This window comes from Silurus aristotelis (genome assembly GCF_946808225.1).
Source record: "Silurus aristotelis genome assembly, chromosome: 16".
Lineage (NCBI taxonomy): Eukaryota > Metazoa > Chordata > Actinopteri > Siluriformes > Siluridae > Silurus > Silurus aristotelis.
In genome coordinates this window covers 22,516,054-22,530,032 of record NC_139589.1, presented here as the reverse complement: position 1 = coordinate 22,530,032, position 13,979 = coordinate 22,516,054, and the positions used below count along the sequence as shown (strand labels likewise).

The 13,979-nt window shown below is 37.6% G+C and overlaps 1 protein-coding gene across 1 annotated transcript in view; it reads left to right on the top strand.

Annotated features, from left to right (window-relative positions):
- rxraa (retinoid X receptor, alpha a) overlaps positions 1-13,979 on the top strand; it is a 106,417-nt gene that overhangs the window by 18,302 nt on the left and 74,136 nt on the right. Inside the window, exon 2 of the mRNA XM_083564146.1 lies at positions 12,827-12,940. Coding sequence (XP_083420272.1) covers positions 12,827-12,940 — 114 coding nt within the window. The remainder of the gene's footprint in view (positions 1-12,826; positions 12,941-13,979) is intronic.

Below are 13,979 nucleotides of genomic sequence, written 5' to 3'. Positions count from 1 at the left end.
CACACGGACGGGTTTAATTGCCGGATTTTGGTGATTTGAGACTTAAAACAAATGTTTAGTGATTTAAGGTTATTTTTATATTGAGTAAAGAAAGGACATTGTGAATACATACAGAATGTAATGTACATAGAAAAATCCATCATAATCGAAAGCAAGTTGGTCCGATATAAAAACTTTCCATTGCCTTTTCTGAATGCAGGCAATTAGAAAATATACATAATTTAAAATGTGTGAAAATACAATGCATCATACATTTAAAACATTTCTTTACATCCAGATCCAGATTCATACACCTACAGGCATAGGATATTAGTTGAATGTTTAAAACTTGTGTCTATGTGTGTGTGTGTGTGTGTGTGTGTGTGTGTGTGTGTGTGTGTGTGTGTGTGCTGTATATAAGACAATGAAAGTAATTAAATAGCGAAATTCAGGTCTAATTATACATAAGGTTAAGGATCAGGTAACAATCTTATACCACGAGTATGAAGCAGTCAGAGAGAGACAGATAGAGCTGGAGTTTAGTGTTTTATCCATTAGCACTGTTATATCAAATAATCCAAAAACGGCTTTTATCCTCCGCAAGCGAGTGTGCTTTGGGTAAACGCTCGTGCCTCATTAAGAAAGGGGATGCGCCTGCTGGTTGCTTGACAGTGCAGAGGTGTGCAGCGGTGATGAATGGAGGCGAAGGTATTAAGCTAATGGGGACAGCAGGGAGATATGATGATGCTAATGAGTGTGTCTGAGCTACACGGTCTGCCTCGCCGCCATGGGAATGTGGGTCAGATACTGAGGAGGACATTGTTCACTGCTGAGGAGAAAAGAAGCACATGCAACAGCTTTATTTTGGTGTGTAGGTGTGAATATGTGCGTGTTTCTTGGCAACAGCATGGTGGCCTGTGGAGCTAAGACACACTTGGTGTGTTTGTGTCGGAACGTGTGCGGTTGGAGCAGGGCTAATGCTCAGGTTTAATCGTCTGCCATGAGTGGAGGAGGCGGAAGAATTAAGATCAGGTCATTTCAGAGACTAACTATTTGGCTTTCTTTTGCACCTACACTTCAGTCGTCCACTCAGAGTTTCATTGAGGAAAAATTCCCATTCACTTTGAATATAAAAGATGTAATACATTTATTCACAGTAAAGAATATTGTCACAAAGAGCTTGGTGTTGTAGAAAACGAATAGGTGATGTGATTCTATAACCAACCAAACATCACCTCCACCAATAACAGTCTTTCTCAAAGCATTTCATTCCTCCTGCTTCATTCCACAGCAATTTGCCAAGTAAGTTCCTGTTATCTCTTACGTTAAAGAGGCTTTAAAAAGTCGTTTCCTCAGCAGGTTTTTTTTCTTTATTTAATGGGATTAATAAGACAACAAAACACAGCTTGTCAACCGTAAAGTCTTTTACAGCTTTACCTTTGAAGGTTAGAAAACTCTAGAGACACTGGAAAGTTACTTCACAGAAAACCTTTAATTTTCAGATTTAATAGTTTGGTGTTTGTGGAGTGTCCACAATAAAGCCGGGACTTATTTTGTAAAAAAAAAAAAAAAATTAAATTAACACCTTCTAACCAATCCAGATTGCATCATAGTGGTGTATGACACAGTATCTAGAATGCATGGGGGTACAAACTTATGCACCCAACTTTACACAGAGGTCAGTGAACATTTACTTTTGACCAAATGTTCAACATTAGTATATTTGTGCCATGAAGCACATTTTCACCATATGATCAGTGACAGAAGAGAACACATGGGACAGTGGACGTCTTGAGCTCTTCCTCGTCTTAAACTGGTTTTATTTTTCTCTCCTGTGTATATTCAATCCTTTGCTGAGTTCAATCAAACAAATCTGAATTCTCCACTCGCTCGAGGAACATTCCAAATCCCCAAACAGAATGAGAACAGGCCTTGTTTTTTTTTTTTCCATGAGCCCTAGAGCGGCGTCTGACGTGCAAATGCCATTTCTCTACAATCTGCCTCTTAACCTTGTTACTGCTGACTTCCTGGTTTCCTTCCTGGCCCCTCCTCAGTGTTTGAGGCTTGTTATTTTTTGTTTGTTTTTCTTGTTTAAAAACTCTTCTTTGTGAGTTAGGAAAAAAAAAGAAAAAAAGATGAATTCTTTGTTAGGCTCAGATCTCTATGAGTGGTTGATGTTTGTAATCTAGCTCATATATGAGGCACAGATGCATTATTATCCCAGTCAGGACATGTTCTAAAGGTCTTCCTGTGGCGTATGGACGAAAAAATACAAGACAGAAAATACAGCAGCTCCACAGCAGCTCAGCTGCAAGTCCGTGTAAAGTAGGGTTGGAGTTGCCTGTCAGGCAGTAAACACAGTGGTATGGCATTAATATTTTAGCAGTGCATGCGTTCTTTCTCTTTTAATGCACATAACCCAAAGCTGGCTGTGTATTATTCATTAATTGATGTACAAAAAAAGAGCCTCTTATTGCTGGGACTGCTCACAGAGTCTACAAATAACGTTGTGGTTATGCAAATTATACTTCAACACCACGCTTAAGTATTTCTATCTCATTTTTTTTAATAGGTGGGGTTTTTTTTTTTATGCATTTTGGCCCTACATGACTGACAGGGTTCAATTTTTAGCATAGATATGGCAAACGTACACAGTGAACTTACATGCCATTTTACCAACAACCAGATTTTATGAGTCGGGATCATAATAACTTTACAAAATAAACTGAAAAAAGAATAAAAATGTACTTTTCTTCATTTCGTCCAATGATCTTCATAAATATGTTGCAAATAATGTGCTTGGATGACCTACAATGTACATTTTTCAAAGACGACCTGTGGAAAAGGGTGTTTTAGGATTCACACATTGATAATTTCTAAATGTCATAGTTTTTAATAGAAGGAAAGATTTTTCTTGTTTTACTTGTCACATATACACTATAGCACAGTGCGATCCTTTTTACACATATGCCAGCTTTTTAGGAAACTGGGGTCAGAATGCAAGATCAGCTATGATGCGGAACCCTTGAAGCAGAGACTGTTTAAGGTCCCTGCTCAAGGGCCCAACAGTGGCAGATTGGCAGTGCATGGGCTTGAAACCCCCCTTCCATTCAGTAACCAGAGCCTTAACCATTGAGCTACTGCCGCTTTTAATAGGTGGTATTATTGTTATGTTTTTATATAACTGCATGGGAAGTGGTAGCTAGCAGAGTTGGAAAGAGTAATCAGATATTCAACTCAAGTTAAAATGAAATAAAAAAGTACTGAGTTTATGGTATTGAGAGGAATCACAAATGCAGGTTTGGAATTCAGTCAATGAGCAGATGCATTGAAGAACTTTTGATTCAATGGCACTTTAAGCTTTATCTTCCTTCCTTTGAGTTTAGCGCAGTAGTTTCCCAGGCAATTTTTTCCCCCAATTGCATTCTTTTTACTCATTTATTATTTTTAGTCAGTCATGGATATGATTTAAAAATGTAGTGGAGTACAAAACTTGAAAAAACTTAAGTTGAAGTAAAATTAACGATTTTAAAAACTACTTTAGAAGTTACACAATAAACCTACTCCATTACAGTAACGCAAGTAAATGTCATTCGTTACTTTCCACCTCTGGTAGCTCGGTGGTTAAGATGTCAAATTTCACCTTAACCTTGCTTACAATAGTACTATAAAATGTAATGGCACCCCATCCCAGTTTGAGATCATCTCCGAACTATAGAAGTTGGAAAGCACCGATAACGATTGATTACCAAAATGAAAACCTGACCAAACTAAAAGTCTTGGCTGTGATCTTCCGGCCGTTTGAAATGCCACACCTGGGCAACTGGCAGTTTTCGTGCCACATGTAATATAGAAAGCATGTTTTAAATAAAATGTGTCAAGTTACCAACCACAAGCATGGCCGTTAACAGCACAACCCACTCACACCCAAGTAAAGAAACATCCCCAAACTTCACATCTGATCAAACCCTTTTGAACAAATTTTTGTTTTAGATTTTAGAGCATGTATGCTCTGCTGATTTCATCACGTGAAGGTTTTTTCCCCCCTTTACAAAGCATACACGCACCGAAGTTCGTCTGCACAGGAAACCTTGTCGTCACCTGTCTGTAGACGGCTTTAGCAGCCTGTAGGTTCTATAGGCTGTTGAAGCGCACAGGTGCTGTTGTTAAACACAGCTGTAAAGCGGCGTGCACAGTGTGGCTCACCTTTTAGTGTATAAAGGAAACTTAGGCAGGAAGTGCCATCAGCGGTTGTTGCTGCTTTGATGCTCATGTATATTTAGGCGTATACTACGATCTATAGGCGTCTGTTCAGTGCCACAGTCTCTTAACCATTAAGATGAAGCTGCTTTCAAACATTTTTTCCAACATGTGTATTATTGTTTTATTGCACAAATACCAGCAATTTCACTTCGATTTTTGCTTTGCAGCCGAATTACCTTTATTAAATGTCTTTTTGCCGTGTCAGCCTTTTGGAAATCGTATTAAAAAAAAGCTTTTATTTTCATTTGTACAGAAAACAGTCTGATTCGATTGTTACTCTAACCCTTCCATACATAAGTGGGTGGGGTGGGGGGTGCGTAAATGGATTAATAAGTGGTGCGAATGCAGCGAGAGAGGAGAAAAACCTATACGAAATCCAAACATACATTAGGCATGTGCAGTGTTTAATTATGAACATATATGCAGTGCATATATAAAGTCTACAGTGTGTGATGTAAATATAGAAGACATGCATTTGCAAAGTCCTGCACAGATAGATTGGGTGGACTATGAAGTTTTTTGCATTTTGAATGTGTCTGTGCAGGAAGGATGGGGGACACCTCTTAGGATCTGAGTGTATTCTCTGTCTAAAATAATAGGGGAGAGGTAGTGGATGGGGTGTCGTTAATAAACCTGATTCTCTGTCTCGAAGTTCTGTCTTTATCACTACTGGAGCATCTGCCTTTGGTGTAGACGAAATTCAAAAAACAATATTAAATGGGCTTATTTATTTATATTATTTGCAGATTTCATTATTTCCTAAACAAATAATCAGTTACCAAGGCCCAATTACGGAGTGAAATTTTCTCAATATGCAGACTTTTAAAGTATATCCTCTATCGGACATAAATATATAACTCACACTACTGAAAATGCTATATAAAGTATTTTATACAGGACAACAAGGTTTCGGAAAACAGTGGACCGTTGTAATCCTAGTTGCACGCTGTGGGGCCTGTCGACACGGTAGAGCAGGACGTCTTGTTCGCGATGTGTTTTGATTGGCTGGATGAGAACACCTGTGGATCTCAGCAGTCTGTCCTGGTCAGGGTTGAATTTCAGTATGGCCTAATGTTCTGCCCCTCTCTCCAGATAGCTCTCTGATTAAAGAGACGGCGGCTGGGATAATCAGAAAGATGAAAAGATTGAAAACATATATCTTTTATTTTAAGTCTTTCCTTATGCACTCATTTTCTACGCAATTCGAGCTTGATTATTCTGGGAAGTTTGAAATGACCAAGCCTTTGATTTACTAACAACACAAGTATTAATACGTGCGGGGAATCATTTGTATGCACGGTTAGTAGGCATGCTGCGGCTTATTTGCAAAAATGTAATTGCAGAGTAGGTATGGGGAGAAGGCAGGGTTTGAATTACTGTAGGTTTTGCTCGTGTCCTTTGTTTTCAAAAGCCATGACGAATTATGAATCCACAGAATGAAATTGAAAGTTGGCAAAGATGCGTAAACATGAGTCAAGTATAACTATGAGCAAATGTACCAAACAGAATATGAAAAAAAAAAGAAGAGAAAAGACAAGACAAGAAGTGTCTTTGTTAAATTTACGTTGACAATTGTTTTGAAAAAAATGCACATTATTTTAAGGCCAAAATGTTAAGGATTAATTGTAAGGTGGTAGCTTAGTTAAGGTTAAGCTCTTTTCTGCCTTAGGTCGTGAGTTCAAATCCCAAAAACGCCAAACTGCTACTACTGTGCCCCTGAGCAAGACCTTTAAACCCCAAAGCTGAACAGTTATATGAATGAGATAAATTCAAATACTTAGTAAATTTAATACCTGCCATTCAGTGGTAGTAATTTACACCTTAAATTGTTTCAAGCTGTTACCTTGGGGTACACAAAACATTTTGTCCTTTTAATACCTGCTAATTTGGGTCCACATTATTTTTAGAAAATATTTGTTAAAAATGTCAATGTTTAGTATAAAAAAACTTGACATTATATTTTCAAATCTAATAGTAACGTGAGTATCATGATATTTTTGAGTCTTATACTAACATGAGATTTTTTTTCTGGTTTGTTTTGTCTATAAAAAAAAAAAGTACTTGATTCCTCTTAGAGTTTTAGGCTGATTGTACCTTAATTTGGCTAAATGCCATAAATGTTAATATTTTATTTATATAAAAAGAAAATGTAAAGGAAAGATAATATGCTAGCATTTATTTTAAAACAGATATATACTGCCTTTTACACAAATGCTGTAGTAGAGTGCCTAAAGCATCCTGAGATTGTAGACGACAGTTTGCTGATGAAGCCTACACAGAAATGAAATGCTTGACATTTCCATCATGCTGATTGGTGCACATCTAACCAGAAATGAAGTCCCAAGAAGTGAATCATGACAGAGAGCATTGAATTCCCAGAGTTTGCGCCAAACGGGGTTTATTCAGGAGACTCAACAATGTCGACACTGTCGTCTCTGATGGGCTTTGATTAAGTCTTGAGAGAGATCAGGGCTGTTCAGTGTACAATAACTGTCAGCGCTGTAATTGAATTTAATGAGACAATGTTCTCTCTGATTACTTCTTTAAATGAAAAGCAAACATCTGAGGTTCGGTTAGAGTGCCAGAGCTAAATACGCTCACAACTTACAAGAAAGAAATAGCTGCTGCGCTATAACTAAAGCGGCTCTGGAAAAAAAAGGTGTAGCGAGAGAGGATGTGCTCCGAAAAGGCAATCGGTTTTGTCAGTACTCCCTTTGACCACTCCATTAGAAAGAGACTTGATGTTGCACTCTCCATTAAGCATTTAGGGATGAGAAGATGTTGGTAATAAACAGACTCAAGGCTCCCCAAGGACAAGCAAGATGTTGATATGACTCATAAGGCTTCAAGCTGGTTTATGAAGCATGGGCAAGTTCTCTAGAAGTTAGTTTCTAGAAGAAACCACAAAAAAGATGTGTTAGTTTTAATCTGTAGGTATTAAACGCATATGATAGGTTGTAACTATCGCTTTTGGTTACAACCTTAATTAATAGTAAAAAGTAAAGTTTACTGAAAGTAAATATGAACCTCCTGAGATCTTCAGGAAATACACACCACTGTCGTGGAAACTTTCAGTTGTGCTTTACCTTTGTGATAAATGTTACACAGTTGACTTTGCACTAGAACTACAGCAAAAACCAGCACATTATTACTGTAATATTGATTAGGCCAAGTCTGCTTTGCTAACTAAAAGGCATCCTGTACCTGTATTGGGGTTTTACTAGTGTGAAGTTTCACAGCATGAACAGCACTCAAGCTTCTGGCTTTATTTAAGCGTTATTTTGGAAACAGTGTCTTGGGTCACATCAGTTTTGCACCTAATTAGACATAACACCTGCGTCTAAGAAGAAAACAAGCAGATTAATCATCTCGTCGGGCCTCACTATAATAAACAACGTCATGTTTTCTGAAGACACTTCTGAAGACCTCGTTTTTTTTCTGGATATGAACAAATAGATTCGCAAATAGCACAAGAAAAAAAAAATCACCCTACGAGAGCTTGTGACTTGGTGCGAATTTACGTATACATCCATCGCACTTATTCGCTAATATTCACAATTTTAGTTAGCACTTGAATCTCCTTTGAGATCTGTCACATATCTTTAACATACACTAAGCTTGGTTGGTGCTCTCATCCTCTATTTAGTCGTTTTGTCAATTGAAATTGTGTGAGCATTGCCTTTTATGGAAATATGAGGGTGTCCTTTAATGTAAATAAGATGTGCATGGTAATCCGTGTATGATTAGCGATTTATTTAGTGTACGTGTGAGAACAAAGAAAATTCACACTACCAAAAGTTTTCTGGCCAGAATGTAATATTTTGGTTTGTCCTACTAAAACATTTACATATATATGTTTCATAAAAGAGATACAGTGACTGTATTAATTATCCATGTCGATTTTTTTCCAAGAAACTTCATATTAAGTGTCAAATGTTGTGTGGATCGAAATAAGAAGGAACAAATGAACGCCGCATATCGCACTCTCTTTTTCTTTTTCCTCTTTCTATTCTTGCTTCGTACTTTTCCCATCATCATCCATCAACTGTACTGAAGGCCACAGTTTAGATCATGGAATTAAGCTGACTTGGTCACTCTTCTAAAGGTTGTTCCTCATTCAGCGCTGTTGAGCATTCGTTTCCCAGGCAGTCGCTGTCCGGTCACATTAGCATTAGCCCGAAAGAAAGTCTTCTTCGCTTGTGTTAATGTTTAGTGACATACCTCAGAGAGAGCGAGTGTGGGTCATTGACTGTCTTTCTTTAGCTCAGTTCAGGAAATCTGCAGCTGTGTGACACTCATTCTATTAGGTGTTTGGAATGTAGCTAATAAAGCTAACAAAGGGCTAATGGAAAATTTAGCTTGGTTACGGCTAATCTTATTCAGACTTCTGTTACTGATATAAACTGATTTATTTATTTTTTTTGCGTTGTTGCACATTCTACATTTTTATATCATGATGTGGACTAATAAATGAGTTGGTTTCTAGTATTTGCCCCCAAAATTAGCAATATGGCTGTCAGCTGCTAAATTCTAGCTAGCATTTTTAGCTAGCATCACCGTTGTTAGTCAAAGTAGTAGAAAGTAGAAAAACTGAACACGTAACTCCACATAATCGTTACTGTTATTTTGACACTAATTTGTTTTTTAAAAGAGATTATGCAAAAGTATTAAACATTTTTTTAATCTGGACTAGTTGAGAGGTGCAGATTCATTTTCCATAAGGGCAGCTGTGACAGTGTTTTTCTTAACAAAATTAAATAAATTGTAAGTAGTAACAGAAATTAGCGTGAATTGTGGATAATTTCATAGCATTTCATGAGGAATGAACCACTCACAATGTGTGTTCCTGTAGGAAAATAATAAACTTCATGTCAAGCACTGAATATTTCCCTACAGCGGCACAGCCTTTGTGTTTTATTTCTTAGTCCATGGTCACTTTTGCACCATTTTTGAATGGAAACTTAGACTTTAGTGGTAGCAAAAGTGTTAAAAAGTGGTAGTTCAGTGGTTAAGACATTGGACTACTGTTTAGAAGGGTCTGTGTTTCGACTTCCGGTATGGCGCTGAAGTGGATGGCTGATTGAAAAAAACCTCTCGTAATCGGTTGATTCAAATCCCTTCAGAAATTACATGTCGGAACTCGAATTAATATTGAAAGTGAACATGGAAGTGGCGAAGCAAAAAAGAGGTAGAAGCAAAACAGGCTTAAAGCGACAAAAAAAGCAGAAACAACTGAAGACATTGATGAAGGTGAAGAGAACTGCGAAAAAAGATAGCGAACAGGGGAAGGCTAAGGAAGAAGTAGCTAACCCTGTTATAAGGACCTTTCGAGCTGAGATTAGAGCGTTCAGAGTGGATTTTAAGAATATGAAAGAATTTTGTCTTGCTCTCTGAGGAGACTTGCGGAAGAAGTTAAACGAATTCAGAAAGAAATTAACCAGAAATGTTAAAAGACTTTTCAGGTGACCTCCTGATGTAAAACAAAGGGATATAAGTTCAAATCCACTCTACCAAACTGCCACTGCTGGGCCCTTGAGCAAAGTCATTAACCCTCAACTGCTTAGGTGTATATGTGCAATGTGCAAGTCGCTCTGGATAGGGGTGTCTGCCAAATCCCATAAATGTAGGATAAAATTAATTCTTAGTATTAAAATGACTGTTACATTTTATATAACATTTTACATTAGTGACCGTGAGAGGGAATGATTTTGCCAGTTCTTTACAATGTGGCACATCTGTGGAATGTACTTGACAGGCTCTCCATCCTCCTCTCCTCCACGTTCTTCTACCAGGCCTCCTACCTTTGACCACAGCTTTAGCTTTCCAGACGGCTTATCAGGAGGAACTAATTCAATATCTTTGCGCCTGTTTTTAAATGTCATTGCCTGAGCTCATCTGGAATGATGCGATTTTCACGGTGGAAGACGAAAGTGCTTTATTTAGCAGGGACCGAATCGAGGCTACGTTTCTGCTCTTATTCTAAAGGTCTGTTCTAGGAAATGAAAGAAACAAACATTACAAAAAAAAACTAGCTCTACATGAACTCACTCATTCTCTGTATCTTTTCTAAATCACGTTGCAGCCTCAACTGGCAAGAGAAAGTAAACTACTGCGAAAGTCTAGACCACAAGCACCGAGTCTGGGGATTAGACTTTCTATCCATCTCTTTTTCTGATCTTTTTTTCTCAGTAAAGGTAGCTGGGTATATTGTTTGTTATTTTAGTATGTTGCTTCAGTGAAATTCTTAGCTTGTATATCTTCAGGATCCCCCTGAATATTGTACTGAATAATTAATTGGTCAATGTTTTAAAAAAAAAAACTAGCAACATTTCAACCCTAAACCATAAAGAAAGTTATGCTATAAATATGCATAAATTATAAACTTGGAAAAACACCATGAATTTTCTTTTTTTTTTTTTATAATGAAATATCATGTAAAAACACCATGTTTTTTATATATATATATATATATATATATATATATATATATATATATATATATATATATATATATATATATATATATATATAAAATTTGAATTCTATAATTAGAATTTGTTCAACATTTTCTTTTAATGTATTTTCTGGTATTTTCTCAACGCTATTTGGTTCTACATAGAAAATATAATGCAAACCCTTGCTATATACTGTAGGGTATAGCATAATTTAATCATTTTAAGTGTGTATTCTCCTCGAATGTTTTTACAGCAAATAAAACAATAGTTTTATAGTTTCAAAAATCATCGAATTTAGTTTGTAGTAGCAACAGATTCTATTCATTTGCATAATGAGCCTGTATTGTAAGATCATAACCCGAGCTTATAAATAACTCCATTTTGTAAAGAAGCTTGAAAGTTTTCAGTTTGGAAAAAATGATTCCTTGTAGGTTCTTTTGGAATGTTAACATCTCAAGCTTAATAAAATAGTTTGACTTAAAATATTCTTTGTTCAAAGGTTCTGTAAAGATTTTTTCATGCAAACTGAAGAAGGCTTAAATGAAAAATATATGACTTGTTGTGATCAAGCGACCCAGACTGACTTTAAAACTTGAAGAAACAGTAAATGATTTTATTCCTGATCTCATCTATGAGTCATAGAAATGACATTAGTGTGCGGAATGACCTGCGACCTCCAAAACGCACAGCTTGGCATCCCTCCCTAACCCCTGCAGGCGTGCTTGTCTCATTTGGCATTTCACCAGCATAGAGTCATGTGCCACACACTTGTTGAGCCCTGGGAAGGGGCACTGGATCGAGGCAAGCCTGGGGCATCTGCAGCCTTGAGGGCTTTGGGTCATGTGGTATAGGATGGAGCTGAAAATGTTAGGGGTCAGATGGGTCACTCGTTGCCACTGAAGGGCAGAGACAGAGGCAGGAGGAGTCATGAGGTCAGTGCTTTTCTTCAAGATCTTATTTGGGGTTTGAAAGGCGAGTCATTGTGTGAGCTCGCCTGCCTGTTTGTTTAGCTCGAGGCAGAGTGTTAGGGCTTCATTAGGCTTTTCTCTGTATTGTGATCAAGTTAGAAAAAATACATACTGTCCTTTCTACTGCAATCAATTTAATAATTCGAAGACTTCCACTTTAAACTTTGAAACAATGTTCATTTAGGTTACAGAGAATAAATCCTTCTCATTTTGTTACGTTTTATTTCGCGTTTCTGTTCTTGTGACTGTCTGATTCTGTCTGATTCTATTATAAGACCGTCTGATTCTGATATAAAGCCCATCTGATTGATTCAGTTCTCTTAGGACTGTCTCAATCCGTCTAAATTTAAAGTGGGACCATCTGATTTAGTAATGAGGACCATCTGATTTTGTTGAGACTGTCTGATTCAGTAATGAGGACCACTTGACTCTATTCTGATTGGGGGCTGCACTGAGCTACCACTTCCCTTTTTGTTATTAGACAGTCTGATTCTGTTATGATGGCCATCTCATTTTGTCTGTTTCACTAGAACAAGCACCTGTTTCTCTTCTGATGAACAACTGATTGTCTTTGTCTGTTATAACAACTTTCCGGTTCTGTATGGTGACTGTCTGATTTCCTGTGTGGAATGTCCCTGTGTGCTTCTATTGTGACAAGCATCTGATTCTCTATCACAGCCATCTCTGTGTGCACAATTGTTCCGCTTCTAACCTCGATGCCCAAAGGCCCTTAAAAAGCTTTCATTTGTCTACGTCTCAGTAAGTAATAAACAGTGGTGTTACAAATAATTGTTCTTTATTAAGTAGATTTTAAACAGTGTTCTTTTACTCGAGTACATTTGTAGTGCTGTATCGGTACTGCTCTACTTTACCTCAACCTGCCGTTGCTACTTTGCTACAACTCCACCTGTTTCTTGGGGGCGCTGGTGTAAAATTTTGGTTATAAGAAGCATTGAATGACTTATAGCAATAGCAGTCAATATTAGCGACACTGCAGCGAACGATCGTTTACGTCGTAACGGAAGTCCCACCCATAGTTCACGCAAAGCTTCCTGGGGGCATAGGAAACAGGTGAAGACCTCCACAGAGATGGTTGTCTACTTTATTATTCTGATAATAAACCAGATTTGCGGTAACTGTTTAATTTTGCTGTTTCTGCAGGGTTCCTGAAACCCCAGTGCTCGCTGGCGCCGCCCCCTCAGAGAGGCCGTTCGGGGGAATCCTGCTCCTGTTTCACCGGCATGTGTCCTCTCCATCAGCGCAGACTCTCCACAGGTAACATGGCCTCGTCATTCAACAGCCGCCAGCGCACAAAGCCGGTACTGTAGTCCGTCCGCCGAATTCAAGAGGCCTATTGTGCGCCTTCAATCAAGAGCACACACATGTACACATCGCTGAGTATCCCGTCGGCGTTTAGTCGAAACAAAGTACAGAGCGAATTACGCAAAAAGTACAGTTAGTCCCATAGCTAGCTGTTCACGCAGCAATTATCAGTCTTTTTTCACTTTTCATCACTTGGACTTAAGAACGGCGGGTTACAGCAACACGAGCATGAATGCAGAATGACGCGGCGCAACGCACACATACCTTTCGGTTCCGGTGCCATGGGTTTTACTATGGAATTGTAAAATGCACTATAGTTGGTTGAATTGGTTTAAATGGACAGATGGGAGAATGTAAAATTGAACAGACGGTGTGTTTTAACTTCAGCAGGAAGTAGCATAATAATAGAATATGATCATAAAAGTGTAATATATTGTTCCCTTCCTCCAGGCATGGTGTCATTTTAGTAATAAATGTCCGAGTACAATGTTACTACAAGTTTTAAGTGCAAGCATGAGTTAGTGTTGTGTTTCGATTTAGCAGAAAATTGTTTGTTGAGCGTTGTTGAATTCTTAATACTGATTGGTCATAAATATTTGAGAGAAAGTTCAATTTTTTTAAGAAAAAAAAATTACTACAAGATATAAGCTAAAACATGAGCTAGCGCGTTCTTGATTTAGCAGAAACCTGTTTAGGAAACTGATGAGCATTATTAAATTCCTAATACAGCTTGGTCAAAGAACATTTGAGGAAAAAAAGTTTAATTCTTTGAGGTTTAAAAGATAAAAAAGTTTAACAAGGTTAAATTGGATTAATGGACAGATGGGAGAATGTAAAATTTAACGTAATGCTAGCATAATAATGCTATATGATAATAAAAGTGTAATATATTGGTTTCTTGCCCCAGGCATGGTGTCATTTTAGTAATAAATGTCAGAGTTCAAAGTTTTAAGTCCAAGCATGAGTCAGTGTTGTGTTTCGATTTAGCAGA